This window comes from Tursiops truncatus, chromosome 13, assembly GCF_011762595.2.
Source record: "Tursiops truncatus isolate mTurTru1 chromosome 13, mTurTru1.mat.Y, whole genome shotgun sequence".
NCBI classification, from domain to species: domain Eukaryota; kingdom Metazoa; phylum Chordata; class Mammalia; order Artiodactyla; family Delphinidae; genus Tursiops; species Tursiops truncatus.
In genome coordinates this window covers 30,658,377-30,680,131 of record NC_047046.1, presented here as the reverse complement: position 1 = coordinate 30,680,131, position 21,755 = coordinate 30,658,377, and the positions used below count along the sequence as shown (strand labels likewise).

Genomic DNA, 21,755 nt, shown 5'->3' with positions numbered 1-21,755 from the left:
ATCAGAAACATCACTAGAATCTTGCACGCCTATACTGACCCCTTTGAAACTTCTGCTTCTCACCTCTCAGGGTCACTGACACCCTCCTTTCTCCTTTGCTTTCCACCCGCCCCCCATAGGTAGGAAAGGGGATTGGGAGGTGGGAGAAATGGGTGAAGGGTCATGAACTGTGGGGTGATGGATGGTACCTGGACTTGTCATGGTGTCCCCTCTGTAGTGTATACAGATGTTGAATTATAATGCTACATACCTGAAAGGTATATCAGAATTATACTTTTTAAAAGAAACTGGGAACCATTTAGAATTATTACAAAGAATTCTCTGAAAACAACTATCATCAAAATCAAATTAAAATGTAATGAAAGCTTAAAATTAATTAGTAATCAATTAAAAGAAAAGAACAATTGCATGGACCAGGGTTTGCATCTGGGCTGAGTTGTTTACACTACTGGGCTGTGTTGTTTACACTACTGTGTGACCTTGGGCATCCTGTGAACTCTGGGTCTTTCTTTAGTTCTGAAATTGGGTCTAACACAAGATATGTCCGTTTCATAGCATCATCATGAGGATTAATACAGGCGAAAGTTCTTTGTAAACTGAAGTGCTAAGAAAGGGTAAAACTATAATATCAGGATTTGCTTAACAAAACACACAGACTAGATTGATGTTCAGTTTTTTTTTTCCCTTTATTCCTTGTTTTTGGTAAAATGCTTAAAATTTCTAATCACTACTGCCCTTTAACTTTTATGCCAATATACCGAGACGACTACTACTACTACTACTACTGAAGTAGACTACTACTTCAGTAGTATCTGTGGGGACTTCCCTGGTGGCACAGTGGTTAAGAATCCGCCTGCCAATGCAGGGGACACGGGTTTGAGCACTGGTCCGGGAAGATCCCACATGCCGTGGAGCAACTAAGCCCATGCACCACAACTACTGAAGCCTGAGCGCTTAGAGCCCATGCTCCGCAGCAAGAGAAGCCACCACAATGAGAAGCCCACACACTGTAAAGAAGAGTAGCCCCTGCTCGCCACAACTAGAGAAGAGCCCACGTGCAGCAACGAAGACCCAACGCAGCCATAAATAAATAAATAAAAACAAATAAATTTATATTAAAAAAAATAGTATCTGTATTGTAAAGGAAACCCATACTTTGACAATAAGTTTATGGTCGTTGTAAGAAATATGTGCAGTCATTCTGTAAAATCATCAGTTTTAGAAGACCTACTGTTCCAGTCCAAACCCCACAGAGATGAGAAAGCACTGCTGGTTGGAGTAGTTACAAACAAGGGCTCTTTCCTGGGGACGAAGGTGCAGAGGTGTTCAGAAGTATCAAATATGCAGCCAATCACAGCATGGAGTTTGGTGACCCTGGGTTTCAATCCTAGTGCTTGTTTGCCCTGTAATCTCGGGCAAGTGATACTTTTCTGTCTCATTTTCTTCCTCAATTAGTTGTGAGTGATAATATCTACCTCAAAGGGCAGCTAGGAGGTGAATGACAGTAAGCAAAGCAGTCAGGACAGCATCTACCACAGACGTTATCAGCTCAATATAGGAAAGCTTTTCTTATTTATTGTTGACTCTATTCTGGTCTGTAAAGACGGCAGTACCTTGTAGATAACTTGGTAGCCTCTTTTCTTATACCTGTGTCATAGGAAAGTTTCTAAGTCCCAGTATAATACTTCTGAACCTCAGTTATGATCTGACAGGAATAATAATTAGGCTAATAAAAAAATGAAGAATTGTTGTTACTTGGATTGAGTCGCTATAATATGGCAGTCCCATGCTTGGTCCTTTATGGAGTGATTTCTAATCATCCAGAGCAGAGTTCCTGGTCAAATGCCAGCACTCTGTGTACAGATACAGGAACTGAGGTCTGGGGGGATTAACAGTCAGCCATGCTCTCCCTGTGAACAGTGCATGGCCTGCAAGGCCCCTCCCAGGAGCCATCCCTACCACAGACATCGTCCCTGCAGAATCTCTCTGGAACCAATGTGGTTACACCTTCCTTTGCAGACATGGGCTTTCCTGAAAATTAATATCCTTTCTTTATTGTCTCTTCCAGTGTTAAGAAAATATATAATGCCTTTGTTTTTAGATTATGATCCTTGTAATCTTTGGGGTTTATCTCTAATACTTCATTCTTAGAAGTTAGAAGCAGGGGTTTTTGGTTTTGGTTTTCTTCATTATTTCTTCATTTTTGTTTTTAAGCTAAGACTTCCTTTTTATTTTTTTGGTCAAGCCTAACTCCATCAAAATCTGCTCAGTGTTTACTAGCGAAATTTTGAGTACTTGAAGGACTTGGGTTAAACAGCTTTGTTATAGTGTATTGGATTGTTTTAATCAAATTCATCAGTCTTTTTTTGTTGATATGTATGTTCTTTTTTCATATTACCGTGTTTAATAGTCTCCGGAGAATAAAGAAAGAAAATACCAATTCTTTTGAAATGCTTATTAATAGTTTTTTTTTTTTAATTGTTCCCTCTTCTTTATTGAAGAATTGTAAACTGCAAGACCATCTTAAACCTTTGGGGCTAAAAGGTTCTTTTGTCACATTTCTGGAACCTTTTGAAAAGGTTCTATCCATTGCTAAAATTGTTTAAGGAAAGGAGCTCTAAATACCTGACTTCCAACCTAAAATTTTTCCTTTTTTCGTTGGTACACATAGTCACAAAAACTAAAATGTCATTTAACAGTAAAACTTCAGTTTTGTATTACTATATTGGCTCGGTTTTTTTATGAGTTATTGTAGCTGAATTGCTACAGAGTGTGTTCACAAAAGGTACTAAATCCCTTATTACCACTGCCACCACCCTTCCCCCACCTGATTTTAGGTGACTTTTATTGTATTAAAAAATAATACTCTGCATTCCTTTACTGCCAGGAAACAAAGATCATTTTTATTAAAGTTGCTTTTAGGATGACAGTGTCAGTCATCTCTTTGAAAATTCATTTTGGAAACTAAGTTTGTTCTTCCAGAACCCTTGAAAAGAAGCCTGAAAAATTGCAGGGGAAGATAATAATAATAGAGGAGATGTATTTGAGCAGTTATACTGTGAAACTTAATTTAACTTTCCCTCAAACTCCATTTCAAACTTGCTTTTGTGCATGAAAATATACTGTCTCGCTTTCCTTCCCTCATGTCTCAGATTTTCTTTTTCTTCAACATAATCCCCTCCGAAGGATTCTGTGTAGGAGACCAGAGCTCCAGTCTGATGCTCCGGGGCCCGCAGGGCAGGTGCACAGGCCTTGCTCAGGGCCTTCTCTGCAGAAGGCCGGGCCAGGGGCCACTGGCCTGGGAAGGGTGCAAGGGGCTCCCACTGCCAAATTCTACCACAACTGCCCCCAAAACAACCAACACATCTGTAATATTTTGACTTCACCTTAATGATTAAAATGGAGAGCAAATGAAATACTAAAATTGAGAGATGATGGCTCTTGTAACCTGCGGCGTGATTAGAGAAGGCAGAAAAAGGAGTTCCAAGTTTGCCTGGAAGGCACGTGTGGGGAGGTGGAGGGGAGCAGAGACCGAGGCTCTGCGTGTTTGCAGGCTGCTCCCCCTGCCCTCCCCAGAGAGCAGTCTACCTGGTTCTTATTCCTCACATTGGGCATCACAGCGGGATGGGAGTCAGCAACCAGCCCTGGTTGTCATGCCCTGCAGCGTCCTTCTGCCAGGAGCTGGGCAGTATGGAAACTGTGAGGAAAACCCTGCCACTCCTGGGATTCCTCCTCGGGAAACTCGGGCACTCTCGGGACAGGCCTGCTGGGACCCTGGCAGGCATCTGAGCCAGAGCCCGGCCATTACCCTCAGTGTTTGGTCCTATTGATGAAGAATCCTCGTGCCTCTCGGGAGTCTGATGGGAGACTTGTTGAGACTTGGGTGGGTCTTTGTTGGCACAGGTGGTCGCAGTGAATGGAGATTGCATTGGGAATCCAAAGACATGAGCTTTTTGTTTGTTGGCATTCCTTTATCTCTAATTTGGGGGGAAAGTGGATGGCTGTAGGCAGCACAGGACAGTCTTCGGGCGTCACCGGCAGTAGGAGCGTTTGGGCACTAGGTCCAGGCCAGATGTCCTCGGGGAAGCTGATGCCACAAGAGATTTTTTTTTTCAATAGATCTTTTTTGGAGTATAATTGCTTCACAATACCGTGTTAGTTTCTGTTGTACACCAAAGTGAATCAGCCATATGCATACACAGTCCCCATATCCACTCCCTCTTCAGCCTCCCTCCCACCCTCCCTATCCCACCCCTCTAGGTCATCGCAAAGCACCAAGCCGATCTCCCTGTGCTATGCTGCTGCTTCCCACTAGCTAGCTGTTTTACATTCGGTAGTGTGTATATGTCGATGCTACTCTCACTTTGCCCCAGCTTCCCCCTCCACGCCCCTGTGTTCTCAAGTCCACTGTAGACACTGACACTCCCCCTCTGTACCCTCTTTCACTCTGTACAAACCTCTGTCAGCATCTTGTCCCAGTTCTTTGTTGGAGGGACCTGTTTCTAACACCCCGAGAACGGGGACAGTGTGGACTTCATTCCTCTTTTTCTTCTTCCCTTGTGCCTGGCACAGGGCTTGATATGTGATAAATATCGTAGAAAATAAGGAAATATGAATAAAATAGTTTTCTTCTCACTTGTTGACGTCACAACTTGCCTGATCTTGTACCAGGGATTATAAAAATATCAGAGCTGGAAAGGACCTTAGTGGTCAGGGGATGATTTGGTGGCAGTGCTGGACCCAGTCACCTGGGCATGGGATCCCAGTTCACTGTGCTCTCAGCGGCACGCCCTTCGGGACAGTGGCATTTGTATTCTGGCTCTCCTGGCCTGCGCTACTGCTACCTTTAGGGACTGAAAGATCCTGACTTGAGTATAATAGTGAAGATATTTAGTATGGCTTTGATAGTATTGGATTTTTCTAGTTTTATTCAAATCCCTAGAGCTATTTAAGAAAAACAAGCTTTAAAAATAGTAGCAGACCTTGAGTTATAATTTTTATAGTCATGCATTTGTTATGAAATTGTGATGATTAAATTATGACAAACGTAACTGAAATGAAATGTGCAAAGGAAAACGTCTTCACTTGTTAAAAGGAGGAGAAGTCACTCTTAAAGATGTTCCATCTTGGACTAATTTACTTGAAATTTGGTGCCTGTCGTGAAGATTAATAACATGTGGCCTTTTACACAGCTTCTCGGCCCAAGTCTAATGTTCTAGTTGTCCTTTTATTATCCCAAACCTCCGTAACTAAAGGATTTTTCCTTCCTGCCCTTTGTTCCCAATATGGAGCTGTAATTGAGTTCATATTTCTCGCCCAGCCTTTCAGCTATAATTAATATTTTATTATATCAGATTTTGTCACTAACTAGCAGAGCAGCAGGGTGTGGGAGCACGTGCTCAGGCGTGCTTACACATACACACACACACATGTGCACACACATGCAGGACAGAAGTAACTTAGGGATGCCAGGCGAGCTCCTGATGACGAATTATGGCCGAGAGAGCATCAGTTTTATTTGTAGTACCCTGAAAATATGCCACAGCAATAGATGGCCGATCCTATCTAGAAGAGAGCAGGACAAAGAGAAATTAAAGTGGGCAACATAGAATATTCGACCCCACGGATCAGTTTATGCTGTGCAGTGTGTTACCCAGGGTCCACTGTTTGTGGAAAACTAGTGATCAGACCTCATTTGTGAGTCAATGAGCAGGACAGGCTCTAGCAGCTGCTCTCAGCACCCGTGTTATGTGGATCCTAGTCATGATGACAAACACATTGAACTTATTGAACTGACCTTTCTTTTTCCTCATTTTAAACTGGTGACAATACTTTTAAAATGTAGTTCAGTTGTACCAGGTCATTGGGATCTTCAGGGTGTCATTTCAGTAAATGCTGACAGGTTTAGGGAAAGGCTATGACTGAAAAAGAACAGGAAGAAAATACATTCTGTGTTATTGCATAAATAAACCTGAATTACACGTTTATTTTACCTGCCTTGAATATAATTTATACTTTCATTTTCCCTCACCCCCCCCCCGCAAAGAGTTAATCTTCAAGAAGATATTAATACTAGACTCTATTCTTTTTTTCTAGAGAGAGAATAGGTGGCTTTTACCAAAAATTGCAGATCAAGCTGAAAGTCCCTAATAGTGCCATGAAATGAAAAATATTCTAAGTCCTTGAAATGATGAGAAATGACAACTTTAAGGGATTGGCAAAAGCAACAATGAAACGGATCAGTACTTTTCTCCTCCTCACCCCCCACCATCCTGCTATCTGGTTGGATAATCCTTCAATATTTTATGCTGATAAGAAACAGAATAAGTGGGTAGGAAAATGGACTTATGACTAAGGGCTTAATCCGGAAATGAATTAGGACACACATATTGAAGTCAGTTTCAAATCTGCAGCAGGCTTCCCCTCACATCTTCAAAGTTAGAAAAGACCAAAACCATTTTGTCACATTTGAACTTTCGAGTTTAACAAACTACATGAAAGATGTTCAGATGTTCTTTTCTAGGTTATACTTCATGGGCTAGTCTATATAAATGCAGATTTCTTATTCTCCTTCTAAAAGCCTCAGAGTTTTGTTGTAGAAAAGCCTAGCATCAATTAAGCTTTAAATTAAATTTCATTCTGTAGGAAAGTTCGGATACAGTGATGTCACATCTTTGGCAGATTCATCTTCACGATGAATTGTGCCCTCACGCTGCAAATGCCTTAGGAAAGTTTTATGTGATTTGAAATTCCAGAACAGTGGTGGAGGAAGGCTAGGAATGGTGAGACTTTGATAAACAAAGAGGCCGTGAGTAACACATTAAAAGGATAAAAGGATTTTAATTCAGCTCACTAAGCTAGAAACTTCTGTTTGGTTCTCCATCTGTGAGAATTTGCTTTTTTCAGTCATCCTTTCAGGAAAAACATTCAAACAGTGAGATTTTCAAATGTACTTTTGAGATGACACTTGTGGTTGGAAATATCTTGTGAAAATCATCAGTGGGATGATGTTATTTGTACAAATGAAAAACGCATCAGTCACCAAGTTCTGTCCAGGTACCGCTGATCTGGATGCCAGTAGTGTGTTTATTTCCATCCTGGAGGCAGCAGTGTGTGGCCACTGGGCAGCAGAACGGATTCAGCCATTTTTCATTAGCACTTGGACTTTGATAAAGGGGAATAGAAAAGAGCTGCTTGACCTTTCAGTGCTTAAATTATTAAAGAGCAAATAGATTTGAGGTCTGGATGCTTGCAAATCTAATTTGTCTTGTGGAGCAAGGATGAAAAGACATTTTGGGTTTGAAATTGCTCTAGTCAACTTAGTTCTTCCTTTAATATATCTGAAGATGAGTAGATGGTAGCTATTTAAAAAGTAATACGTCTGGAGTAGAGTGCATGGCATAACGTACCAACTGGCTGAAATGGAGGCCCACTAAATAATCATTTAATTCTTGAATTTTCATCTGATCCTCATCAACTTGCTACTTGGAAAAATTAATTTTTTTCAGCCGTATTCACTTAGATGGCATTAAAATTACAAAACAATTGTCTTTCTCTAGGGGGTGTCAAATATCATATTGTTCAAGTTAAATCAGGCCAGTGCCTGGCACATACTAGGGGCTCAGAAAGTATGCATTGACTTAATAAATGAGGAAAGCTGGGGAAAGATGGATGGAAAGTGAGGATGGAGATGAGGGGAGAGAGGAAGCAGAGTTGCAGCTTCTGATTCTCTCCATTTCTCCTTATTTGCAGGTTGTACAGGATGAACTTGCAATCTAACCTGCATTATCTTATCGCAAAACCTTTTTCTTGGTAATTCCCTTCTCTCTTACCTCTTGGGTATTCAGGAAATGAATACAAAAGAAACTTAGTATTAAGTTTTAGTAAAGCGAAGCATATTAGTGAATATCAGTATATTTCCTCCCTCCTACTACATATAAGGTATATAAAGTAAAAATTACTTCTGGATTACGTTACGCCTTCAAAAATACGTACTTCGTGGCCCACTTCATTCTGTCTCATGAGATACAGAAGTGACTAACTGTATTGTCGGATGGTCAGGAGACCACATCTACTATTTAATTAACTATGCCCCAGATAGAATGGGCACCTCTGAACCTCAGTTTTCTCACCAGTAAAACCAGAAAATAAAACCTACATGTGCAAGGCTCCTGGCCTAGCACTTCCTGTATGGAATAACTTCTGCAAATGTGCTAAGTGGTTGTACTTCCAGAAACAGGAGATTCACTGGGTGCAGATTCAGAGTTCACACGGACAGGAGCACAGAGAGGGACCTCTCCGGGCCGACCCCAGCTCTTGGCCTTGGTAGGCACCTCCCTTCTATTCTGTTTCCCCGGCTTTAATGAGTGGCTGTGCTGAGCAGCCCCAGGGTTACAGTGTTGCTCGGGGAGTCACGGTGCTTTTCTGACAAAGTAAGAAAAAGATATATCTCCTTGTCAGAAGGACTTGCAATCTAGTCTGGATTCAGTTTTTGAAAGCTGTTGTCGAGGTTTGTTTTTTCTCCGTATTAGAAACTTTTCTTTTCCCCAACCAAACTGCACAACAGTTCATCATTCTAGTAAATGTATGTAGCTCAATAAAGAAGTCCATCCCTTCAAAGTTTCTCCTCTTCTCCTAAGGTTAATTCGAAATTCACAGATATTGGAGGGGGGGTGGGGAGGGAAAGGTGAGTAGGGACCAGGAGATCCACTCCTTGGTGGGGACATCTGTCTCACAGGCATCTTCTGAGGATACTCATTCCCATCTTATCTTTATATAGAATTCAAGTAGCCCTGTTCATGATTTACTCTTAGAAACCACTTGTAACTCCAGGGTGTTGGCTTTTGAAATTCCAGTGCCTTTTCTCTGCTTTTCTGATGTCCTCACTTTCCACTGACCGAATATGGTGAAAGCAAAGGAATAGAAGAAAATATGGGAAGTTACACCTTGGTTAACCCGAATCATCACACATTGTGTCTTGTGACTTGATAAAACTTCACACACGATCATGCAGATATCACCGAAGAAAATATTACGTTGCCTTTTTTAATAAACTTACGGTTAATATTGATTGGTTCATTGACTAGGTAAACTGAGTTCATTTTCTACAAATTCATCTTCAGTTACATGTAAGAAGAATGTTACCTTGGTGTCCTGCTCACATAAACAGCAGAGATTGTTCTATGAAAACGTGTTAACTATGGTAAATTTTCTTTCCCTCCAGAAGTTGTCTTATTTGGGGGTGAGAGAGTCCTGTGCAAAGGCATTAAGCACTTTCCCTGTCTGTCATGGAGCAAGTGTTGAATCCGTGTCCATTAGGCACTAAGCACTTATTGTTGGCTCTATCCAGTGTGTTCTTTATTTGGGGTCTCCTGTGGGTCTCCACAGCTGAAGACCATGGGAATCAACTCTGTTATCCGAAACTATCACTGATAATACTCTCTTTCTTCTAGTGTCTACCAAATAGTTGTCGAGGAAGAGCGTCCTCGAAGAGCTAAAAAGACAACAGAAATCTTAAAATGCTACCCGGTGCCCATCCACTTCCAGAATGCTTCTCTACTGAACTCCCAGTACTACTTCGCTGCTGAATTCCCAGCCAACAGCCTCCAGTCGGCTCAGCCTTTTACTATTGGTGATAATAAGACATACAATGGATACTGGAACACCCCTCTCCTTCCCCATAAAAGCTACAGAATTTATTTCCAAGCTGCTAGCAAAGCCAACGGGGTAAGTTTTATAAATGGCTGTTTACTTAGGCCATTCAGTGTTATCAGTGCGAACACAGTCAGATCACATAAGGTAGCAGTAAGAAGGAAAGTCATGCTTTTGTGTGCTTTTACTTGGAATAAATGTGTTTTATTCTCTTTTTAAAATTATTTTCACCTGGAGAAATTCATGGGAAGAAATGCATATATTCATATTTGTTTGGGTAGGAAGAAGATATTGTCAACATGATGGTTTTTATTTTCAGTTTTTACTTGTTACCAAAAGTTGGCTAGTGATTCTGCTTAGCCTACTATTTCACAGGGAAATAGTACAGCTCTAACACGTACACTCAGCTCATTTACAGTTTTGTGAGATTCACAACATCTGTCTCTTCAGCATATTCTGTCCCATTTCTTTGGTTCCACAAGAGTTTACGCTTCCTATAGCTGGGACTAAATTAGTTATCTTTCTTTTTTTTTCTAAGAGAAAACAGCTTTGGAAAGATGAGATAGAAACAAAATAAAAACTATCAAGTTGTTTTTGAATTTTTTTCCCTTTCCTGTTCAGACCAACCCAGAGCTCTGATGAGATAGGAAAGTCTCCTTAGAAGGAAGGGCGAATTTTCCAGATATGACAGTGGTTTCCTCCTTCACAGCGTGGGTCTTGGTACCATCACTGCCTTTGAGAAGTGGGGGAAATCAGGGGCACAGGTTTTGCCCACGAGTGTCTGCACAGGGAGCCAGTGAGGGTCCGGAGGAGGAAGCCAGGGGGGCCACCTGGCAGAGGCATTCTGTGTGTAACTCCAGGCTCGCCATCTGCTCCCAGGGTGTCCACCAGCACCACCGCCAGCACTGGAGCCAGAAAATGTATCAGAGTGCAGTCCAAGTGCTAATCACTGTGTGGTTAATGCCACACTTGGAACAATGAGAACCTCCCTTACCCGTATTTAAAGAGAACTGCAGAGATTTTATTTGTCTCACATAAAACATGAATAGTGATTTTTTTCCCCCTCTTTATTTAACACAGGAAACCAAAATAGACTGTGTCCAAGTGGCCACAAAAGGTAGGTTGAAATTGTGCAAAGCTCTGCTGTCTTCTGTCCTTTACGAGTTTAGATGGCGTTTCAGAACTTCTTGAAATGTTCATGTCATTGAAATCAGTGTGTGCTCCTAGGTGTGTGCCAGGATTGTAGGCCAGTTAAATTTGACTGTGTTTCACACAGGTATTTCTTTTAAATGAGAAGTCACATTTCTGTGTTTCAAAGCAGTTTTCAATGGTTACCTTTTTAAAACTTCTATTAAAATAGAATTAATTTTTATATGATCTCGTTTATACTGTGGTATAAACCACAGTACCCTACATAGTAGTACTGTGTCTAATGAATGTTCAGATGCATAATAGTAAAATACCTCCTGCTGTTTTAAAGCAATTATCTAGTTATAATAGATCTGTAGAGTCTGCGTGGGCTTTTTTCACTGGGGATGCGTGTCTCTTTGAACCCAGGAACCAGGTGATGTTATTGTGGACCTTGTGTTTCCCAGGCCTGGTTACAATCCTGAGAAAATGGGATGGAGGTTGAAAGGTAGATTAGGATGAACCAGCATAAGCTCACCACACAGGGCCTCCTAAAGACGAGAGTGCAGCTGTGTGTGTGTGTGTGTGTGTGTGTGTGTGTGTGTGTGTGTGTGTGTGTGTGTGTGTGTGTGTGTGTGTGTGTGTGTGTGTGTGTGTGTGTGTGTGTGTGTGTGTACACGTACTGTAACGTCATCTCGTCAACCTCGCAGTGTGCTCTTACCATCCCATGTGGAAGTATTTGAGAAGATGCCGCGAGAAACATCCGATGCTGCAGGAAAACGAGGCAGTGTACGTTAACACTTGTAGTTAAACGCACTCTTCCAGATCAGTGGAGGAAGCACGAGGACAGGGAGGAAGTGCTGGGAGATTGAACCTGGGAAGGTCGGCAAGGAGGCAGAAAGCACCAGATTTAGTCAGCTCATAGGGCGTCACTTGACAAGTTCTGTTGGATGAACGTATCTTGTTTTTGCTGTTTAACGTTCAGGCAGCTTAGTTTGAATATATCATGGGTGCCCATCAGCATTTTCAAAATTCTCATTGAATTCTTACTTCTTGAAGAAACATGACCTTTTTATTCCATTAACTTGGCAAACATTTCTTGGTTTCATGTTACATGCCAGGCCTTGTGGGAGGTACTCACCTTATTTGTATTTTGTTTGTCCTCATGGGCTCATAGCTCTATTTCCAAGAATCTCCTTATATTGATTTTAAAACACTCAATTCTTTATATCATATTGTACCTGATTAAGAGCCTTTATTCGTAGGGATAAATTAATAAAAAAATGAGATTACAGATATTGATGTGTTTTCTAAACTGTAATTCGCTGTTGACTATTAATTATCACAGTATTATAAGGCCTTTGAATGAGGTATCGACGTTCTCAGGCCTCCGATCAAGGCCCATGCTTGGATTGCTTTATTGAATTCTGCTGACCCTTGAGGTCTCAACAGAAAACCCAGTTCCAGAGTGCCTGATTCATAATGCCTTGCGTTTCACATCACAGCTGAAAGTTAAAATTACTTTCATATGTATGTTCTCATTTATTTCTTCTAAGTTACTGTGAGAAAGGAGACATGTATTGCTATTTTTATTTTTGAGACAAAGAAAATGCATTATTTGGGGAGATGAATTGACTTGCCAAGGTCACTCAGCTAATAATCTGTGTGTCAAGGCTTGATCCCAAGCGTTTGGCCTCCTACACCAGTGTTTCCCTGTATCTCATGGCTTTTCACCCAGCAGAACCTCTGGCCAATCGTAGTTCTGCAGCATATAAGTATCTGTCCTCCTTTTTATTAGAACTGAGTCACCACCCAGTTGACTCTGGAAACAACAGAATATCTGCCATCCTGTTCATGTGCAGAGTTAAATAATTATATAAACAACACTAGTAAATATGGAAATGTGATGTTTGCTGTTTTCACAATAGATTGAATTAGATGGTGATTTGGATCGTTTTCTTGTATCATCAGCTAGATTTAATCAATATTGTAATTTGTTTTTCAATTCGCCAAAGGATGATGAGGCAGTCAGATGACCTGATTGACTAAATATTTCTCTGCTCATATTTTCTGAGTCATTTGCAAACATTTACACAGCAACAAACTCTATCCAACCAAATAACCTTTTCGGGGGGAAGAGGGAACCAAATTTTAATTTTCATTGCCTCACTTTGTCATTCCTATTCATAAAATCACAGCACAGGAGGGAACCTCAGGAGATAGTCTCCTGCTGGGTGAAAACTACACTGTTTGGTACCATTTTATTTCATGAATTTCTATATGTACAGGTTCAGCAACCTTCCTTTACAGCACCGTATAATGTTTCATCACCTTTATAAGCAGATAATATTTTGCTTATTCATACTAAAATTGATTTTGCAATGAAGGAAGCCATTCCATCTTGATGACTTCATCAAAACAGAGAAATAGGCAGGTCTGACAGTGTTACTGGTACCATATCATAAAAATGTTTGAAATTGAAAAGAGTTCAAGCATCTTGACTGTTTTTGCCACTTAGCGCTGACAATATAGTGGCTTAATTGAATTTGCAGACACTAAACCACTTTCCTGAGCAGCATTTTGAATTTACAAAGATTTCAGTGTTCTCATGAAACAACTGTTGACAAGTATCTTTATAGAGAAAGTATGGAGGTGGATTTTTTTCCACAAGGAACTAATTTGTAATTTCAAACACGGATATGTCTCTTAAAGATATATTTCATGCTAGTTATAAATTTAATGTAGTGATTATTTTAATCATATTCCAAGGGTACATTTTGATTCTAATCATCTCAAATATAAAGCTTCATAAAAAATTGGACACCAGAAAATACCTAAGGTGGGTCATTACATATCTCCATATGTTGGGGGATTGCCTGTATTTTTATGTATCCTCCTTTAATTTATATACCTAGATTCATCATAAGTATATGTGGTTAGCTATAGGCAAACTCACCCCAGACTGTTCTATCTCTTGAGTTAAAAAGACACCATACAGGACTTCCCTGGTGGCGCGGTAGTTAAGAATCCGCCTGCCAATGCACGGGACACAGGTTCGAGCCCTGATCTGGGAAGATCCCACATGCCACGGAGCAACTAAGCCCGTGTGCCACAGCTACTGAGCCTGCACTCTAGGGCCTGTGAGCCACAACTACTGAGCCTGCAAGCCACAACTACCAAAGCCCACGTGCCTAGAGCCCATGCTCTGCAACAAGAGAAGCCACTGCAATGAGAAGCCCATGCACTGCAACAAAGAGCAGCCCCCACTCGCCGCAACTAGAGAAAGCCCGCACGCAGCAATGAAAACCCGATGCAGCCAAAAATAAAATAAATAAATTTATAAAAATTAACTAACTAAATAAATTAAATTGTAAAAATAAAAAAAGAAAGACAGCATATGATGACAATATACTTGATGTTTTGAGGTTACCCTCCCAACAGGATTCTTTTTAATCTTTATGGTGGAGTACATAGAATGGCTTTTAGCTATTTTAGAGTCTCCTAATTTTGATTTTGATTTTTAATCACATTCACATTTTTATAGTTGAATTCTGTTTAACACCACTTGATCCAGCTATGTCTTAGCAATGCTTGTATATGTTTTCCTTAACTTTCACATACCTTATGGCTGCCTACGGTAACTAGTAGGGTGGAAACTCTTTTCTGCTAGTTTTGGAAGAATTTGTTAGTGATCAATTCTAAAGAATTTGTTGATGATCAATTCTAAACTGACAGGAAACTTTTACTTTCACTTAAAAGTAAAAATCTGTCTTGTTAGCAAATTAGATTTCTTGTATTAAATGAGGTATAGTCATTCTAATTGATATAATAATCAGTTTAAACTGTATACTTTGCATTAATCTCCCATAAAATAACTTTTTCCATGACATGATGCCAGCTATGTTTCTCCTTGACAATATAGCCATTTGAGAGCTTTCTTGTTATACATTTATTTAAAAAAAATATTTGAGGACACACATAGATCAAAAGTGAGGGGATGGAAAAAGATATTTCATGCAAATGGAAATGACAGTAAACCAGGGGTCACAATACTCATATCAGACAAAACAGGCTCTAAAACAAAGGCCATAAAGAAAGATAAAGAAGGACACTACATAATGATAAAAGGATCAGTACAAGAAGAGGATGTTACACTTGTCAACATACATGTACCCAGTATAGCAGCACCCAAATACATAAAACAAATACTAACAGACATAAATGGAGAAATTGGTGGGAATACATAATAGTAGGAGACTTTAACACCCCACTCACATCAATGGACAGATCTTCGGGACAGAAAATCAGTAAGGCAACAGAGATCCTAAATGATACAATAGAACAGTTAGAGTTAATTGATATTTTCAGGACATTTCATCCAAAAAAACCCAGAATACACATTCTTTTCAAGTGCACATGGAACATTCTCTAGGATTGACCACATACAAGGGCACAAAACAAGCCTCAACAAATTTAAGAGGATAAAAAAAATTTAAGTGCCTATTACGTTAGGCATGGTGTAATCTTTAAAACTTCCAGACATAGATACATAAATATATCACTTTTTAAATTTTGAGGATTTTGAGTTCATAAAAGTTTTGAGGTTTTTGTTTGTTTCTTTGTTTTTAGTTTATGGGGGGGGATGTCATATGTATTAACTTATTCCTCTCCTTGCTTTGATTTGACTAACAGCAGTATAGCTAGAAATCAAGACAAAAACTGCATGAAAACCACATGCTAAATTATTTTCAAAAGTATTATAGTAGTCAGATATAAACCTTAAAGAAAAAGAAAACAAAACCATTATTCTAATGTCATATTTTAAGGTGAATTTTCTGTGCAAAAATGCTCCACTGTTTTTAAGTGTAGTCTTTTATTTAACTTACATTTGTATGGCAATGTGCTTTGCTGGGAGACCTTCAGGAAACTTTGAAGGATTTCTATTGTGCTGATACAATTTCTAACTATATTCAGAAATGTGAATGTTTCTTTTTTTAATCACTAGGCTCTTTGAGAAGTTTCTCTACACTGTTTTTCTGTTCATTGTTTTGTTCAAAGAAACGCCATCCTTTCTAGGCCACAGTGGTACAAAATGAAAGTACACTGATAAAAAGAACTGAAAAGAATGTTCGAGATGTAAAGCTAATTAAGATTCCTTTTAATTACTCATATTCAACACACAAGCAAACAAATTATATAGTAAGGCCGCTCATATATGCTAATCTGCTATCATTTAGCTATGGGTTTAGAAATAGAAACGTAAATATGATACGCGTTTGTCGCTCTGCATTTTGTAGAGAAAATATTTCCTTTTCTCGACCTGAAAGTCTCCATAATGTATATCATGAGTGCATTAAGGCCCCCGAGAAGTTCCCAAGGAAAGGAAACCTGTTTAACTTTGTTCAGCCCTAGAGTTTCTAAATTTATTTGATCCAAACTCATTTTTCAAGGAGCCCTAGAGTCATATAAAACCCAGTTTGGTAAATACTGGGTCTTCAAATTCCAGAAGATACCACCACCTGTAACTGAAACGGCAGGTTAGGAGCCGATACACCAGGTGTGATGTTTACTCTTCCGTGCGCACCTTTGTACCTAAAGGAGACCCTAAGCTTATCAGCACCAGACGCCATCTTTAAAGCCTAGGAATTCAGCGATATTCTCTTTCATAATGCATTCTTTTGATACTTTAAGACATAGTGCAGCAAGTTGTTCTGTAAAGGGCAGATGATAAATATCTTAGGCTTCCCGACCCACATGTCTCCATCAGAGGCCCTCAGCCCTGCCTTTGCTGTGGAAGGGCCACCGTCATCATGGGTGAACAATGAACATGACTCTGCCAATAAAACTTTATTTGCAAAAGCAGGCAGTGGGCCAGCTGACCCCTATTTTACAGTAATTTGTAACAAACTCAAGTTTTTTCCTTGTAACCGAGAATAATTGTCACAAAGGAACACTTTACAAGGCAGAACACAGAGATCAGATAGAAATCCTTCCTGATCCCTGTTGTGGACTTTTCCATTTGAGTTTTGAGCCTCAGTTTATAACTTGTCTTCTTTTTGAGTTGTGAATACAGGGCTGCCTGACATAGCTCTTTTCAAATATCTTTTTGTTCATATTGTTTACCAATTTCAGTATGGGATAGATGTTCTATTTTTACAGAAACAATGTAACTTTTCTCAGATGTAGAGTAGGTCAAATTTTCCTGTAAGTAATGGAAAACTGCACAGGAATGTTGGTTGAACAAGAGTATCTATGACCAAGCAAGTGTTCTGTGCGTAAACTTGGAATTGATACCAACTTTGTCACGAGTCTTAGAAATAACATTTTACTGTTTACAGTTTATTATGCAATTTTGCATACTGTGTCATACGAAGAAAATTATCTTTGTGATATCTTGGGAGTTCTCCATTCTCTGTCCAAACTGTTAGTTTATTCATCTCACTGAGCAAAACTAAAAAGTTTTCATTAGTAACACATGAAAGATGATGATACCACTTTTAAACCCAGTTGCCTCTGTTGTCTGGTTACAAGGAGCAACACTGTTTGAACAGTGCAAAGGGATATTTCAAACTATTATGTACCAGCAGTTTTGGGTTTATAATTGTCTGCAGATGGGAGATGATCTATTTTCCTTACTTGTTGCCACATTTCTGATAGCACCCAGGCTGTTCCATGTAAATTAGGCATCTTTCATGTAAGCCTGTCCTTAATTTTCCAATATTTTTTCTTTGCATCATTTTCCAGCTGTATCATGTTAGAACTGACATTTTAATTTTCTCTCTTTTTTTTTTTTTCAATATCTGTGTGTCATGAATGTTAACCATTTAAACTCAACTGCTGAGCTGTTCAGGCAAACCAAGAAGCCCGCCTGGTCTGCTTCAAGAATCTTAATCATTTCTCTGGTCACATGTTAACCATGACAACTATAGCAAAGGCAATGATTAGTCTTTTTTTTTTAACTGATGTTTTGAGATGCATTTTTTTTTTTCATTCCCTGAATGTGACAAAATAAAATTCCTAAATGGAAATTCTCTACAGGAAATTTAGTTATCAGAGAAATTTCTCTACATAAAAATGTTTTTAGTGAAGGAAGATAATATTCTTCACAAAGGTGATTTTAGCAAGAAGAGAAAATATTGTGACTTAAGCAGAAGAATTTTAAATAACCTATTACACGTTGAAAGCTTCAAGTTTGGCTCATCAGAATTAGCAATGAATCTTTCTACCCCCTTCTCAGGAGCAGTTGAAAACACTGTTCCAACTAGATCCTTGTTTTTTGCTTTTTTTTCCCCCCTTTAGTCAATCTGTCCACAGTCTCAGCCCAAGCTTGCAACTGTGTCATGGTTAGAAATCCAACTGCCTGATGAAAGCCTGTTTAAGGGAAACAAACTCAGAAAATTCAACGGCTCGCTGTGGTTGTTTTCCTTTTTCCTTCTCTTTTTGTTGTTGCTGGAAGAAAGTTGAGATGATGTGATATGCGGATGGAGATTCTCCTTGCTAGCCTAGCTTCAGTCTGGCTTTTTCTTCCCTCATGCATGCTGACCTGGGAATCTTCCTTTGCCATAGCTGCGATAATCGTGACTCAGCTTACGACACCTCACATTCGCATCGCCCCTGCTGCAGGCGACGACCAGCTGACAGGTCAGACCTTCAAGTATAGATGAGTCATCTTGCCCATTTCCTGCTCATTTTTCTCGGCTTCGTTTCCCCTCTACATCTCCTCCTTCGCTTTAAGGCTTGTTGACGATGTCTCCGACTCTCGGTACAGACCTGTGCCCGCGTTAAATTAAGTGGTGTGCTCGGCCTCTTCTGTGTGCACATGTATACCCCTGCATTCAGCACAGCCCCGCTGCATGATCCCATTGTCTGTGTGTCTGTCGGTATGTTCCTTTCTAGCCTAATGTTATACAGAATGAAATTTGCTGGATTTGCAATGGCAATGCCATCAAAGAGGATTTCAATCAAAACACGTAAAGATGTTTTCCCAGTTATCCAGATTAACCCAGAAAGGCGTCGAGATCTGAACGTGAGGGGTTTATTTTCACCTTGTAGGGTCTAGTTTGCACACCCATTTAACAATCCACAGGCTCATCTGCCAGTGTTGTTAAGTGAAGCCACCCAAAGATGTTTGGGGTGACGCTGTTCAGCTTTTCAAGTTCCTACAACTGGAGCAGAGCTGACTGCATTCCTTACAGATCCTTGTTTCAAAGCACAGTGTTTATAGCAAGCAGAGGCACATCTGCAAGTCAAATGCACTGAATAATTTAGGGAAGTTTTAAAACAATTGAATGGCTTTGAGTCGTGGAATTGAACTGTGTGCCTCTTTATACCAAGAGAAGTTAGCTTGTCCATTTGAACTGCCTCTAAAGGTATATGGACAAACGTATAAACTTATATAGGAAAAGAATCCAGTACATTACTGCATATCAAAGGTGAGTGGTTAGAGAATGCCAGAAGACCAGCTTTGGTCCTGCAAGAGAAGCAAGCCATTGTCAAGGTTTCTAACACAGTTACAGGAGCAGGACTCAAGTTCTGCTTTCAGAGGCATCCCCAATATGGTAGTTTGTTGCATGAGTTATAGGCGTGAGGAAGCCAAGTAAGAAACATGCAACTGCATTCCGTAGAATTTCCACTCCTGCAACTGTTTTGTGTGTATGAGATTAAGGCATATACCCTAACATTTAAGAAAAAAAAGTAAAGCTTAACTCATAGTAAGAATTCATGAATGTTTAAGTTGTTCCGTGAGCTTATTATTTTGGAATATAAAGCAGCTGAGAACTCAGGAAAATTATAGACTGCTTTTTCTAAGGTAAAGAACTGTAGGATAATTTTACTTCTTTCTCAGCTGGAATTCCATACATATTTTCAGCCCTCTGTTTCAGGGCCTAAAAGCTATAAACTTATTACTAACAGTTCTGCCTTTGCTTTCAAGTTCCTTTTAAGCATATTTCTTTTACTGGTTGAAGTTCAGTTGTTGCAGACACTCTCTTATCCTGAACTTCTGATGTGTTCCTCCCAACAGTTGAAGTACTTAAGGGATCGTGTCTTTCTTACATAAGTCCTCTCCTCTAAAACCTTTACGTCTCGGGCCTGGCCCATGCACTCTGCGTAGGGTTCTGTGTCCACCTTGAAGGTAATCTGGGATCTTCAGCAAGTCTGACCCCTGCCCCATTACGTCTGAGCTGGTACCAGTCTTGTCAGCAAACATTAAAAATAGGTTGGCCTCACTCTCATAAAATGAGTACTTGTAGGGAATATAGTTAAATAGCCCCTTTTGAGACTTTCCCCATAACCCACTGCTTTCAAATTCCGCACGTGGTTCACTAGGAATGAAGTAAGAGAAACTTCTGAATATAGTGTTCTCTCTAAAACTCCCATGATTAAGAAGACACTTCATAAATCAGCCTCCTTCCCAAAGCTTTCAGATCTGTCGTACCTTGTTATTTTGTAACTAGTCTGTGGAGGACGCATACGTAGCTGAAGTATGTGACAGCTGTCTTTTAAGGGCTGCAGGTGATCACCACCATTTACTTTGGTTTATTAGGGATGAAAATGATGGAGTGTTAGAATAAGCCTGAAAAGCCAGTACAAAACTACTCTTGTCCTTTTTTTCAGTATTTCCTGCTGCTGTTAGTGATGGTTACTCTTACCCAGATAAATTCAAGCTCAAGTAATATTTCTTTTGTATTTTCTGTTTGCATCAGCCATCCACTTGGATAGCAGTAACACTGTCTTTTTTAAATAGATTTATTCCTGAGTTGTACTGCAAGCATGAGTCTTCATTCATTCAGTCGCCGATTGACATGTAGCACCTTCTGATTGAGCACTGATCGAGCACCTTCTGTGTGCCGGGTCAAGGGCTACTAACTCTCATAAATATGTTTACTTTGTGTGGTTGCCCAGACTCTTGGCATCAGACATATTTGCATGAGTGACACCAAAACCTAAACGCACACATGCTCTTATGAATGAAAAATGACCATCATGCTTGTCATTTCGTAGTTGAGAAGAGACAACAGCTTTGTAACAATGGGGGGAAAGGACGTGTATTTCAAAATCTTTCTCTTCGTGTCGAGTTACTTAGAAAATGGTCAGTGGGACAGTTCTGAACATTTCACATCTGTGACCCATTGTTTATTAGATCAACACAGGCCCTTCTGGAAGCCAACAGGAAATCACGAGGGATGCACTCTGAATGACTAGCAATTTTCTGGTCCGTTTTGTTTTAATTGTGCTGACATCTTGCCCCTACAAATGCTATTGGAAGCTGTACTTAGAGGAAACTTTGGTAAGACAGTGAGTTCTCTGCAGCCTAGATCCCATTGTCCCAGAATGTAATCCATGCTGGTTCGGTTCACCTCGGGGTAGATGGGACCCTCCTCCCTTCTGTAACAGAGAACGCAAGCACCCGGTGACTGACTCCCAGCACCTGGAACGTGTCAGACACAGCAAAAGTGCCCATAAATGTTGGCTAATTTAATTCACTGAATGAATGAATCTCAGATGCAGGATGCTGGTATATTTGATAAGCAGGCCTGTCATCACACTGGGGCTGTTTCTTAAACGTTTTTGTCCTCATTCAACAGTAGGAATACATCACCACCCAACATACACACATACACATACACAGATGTTTAACTGAAGCAAAAGATTTAGAAACTGTCCTGCCAATGCTGCTCTGTGTGAATAAGCTGCATTCCGACCTGTTCTATTCTGTTGTATCTTATTCTATTTCATTTTTTTAAATTTAGTTGCTACCTACTGAATCAATTTCATTTCCCACTAATGGGTTGTAACGCACAGTTTTAAAAAACAATTTACTAAACCACCATAGTTAGGGGATTATGAAAGAACAGAATATATAATTGAATTAATGGTCCAGTCTTACCCCAAAACTCCTACTCTAAAGAGAGCACACAGAAAATTCTAGAAACTGGAAATGCTTCTTTCTACTTCATTCCCTCAGTTTCGTTATT

The 21,755-nt window shown here is 39.9% G+C and overlaps 1 protein-coding gene across 5 annotated transcripts in view; it reads left to right on the top strand.

Moving 5' to 3' along the window:
• PTPRM (protein tyrosine phosphatase receptor type M) overlaps positions 1-21,755 on the top strand; it is a 747,728-nt gene that overhangs the window by 469,995 nt on the left and 255,978 nt on the right. For 3 of the 5 annotated variants that reach the window (XM_073790533.1, XM_073790536.1, XM_073790534.1), the window contains 3 exons: positions 9,453-9,726; positions 10,732-10,768; positions 18,346-18,420. In XM_073790533.1, coding sequence (XP_073646634.1) covers positions 9,453-9,726; positions 10,732-10,768; positions 18,346-18,420 — 386 coding nt within the window. The remainder of the gene's footprint in view (positions 1-9,452; positions 9,727-10,731; positions 10,769-18,345; positions 18,421-21,755) is intronic. The other 2 variants (XM_073790535.1, XM_033837575.2) reach the window with 1 other exon arrangement.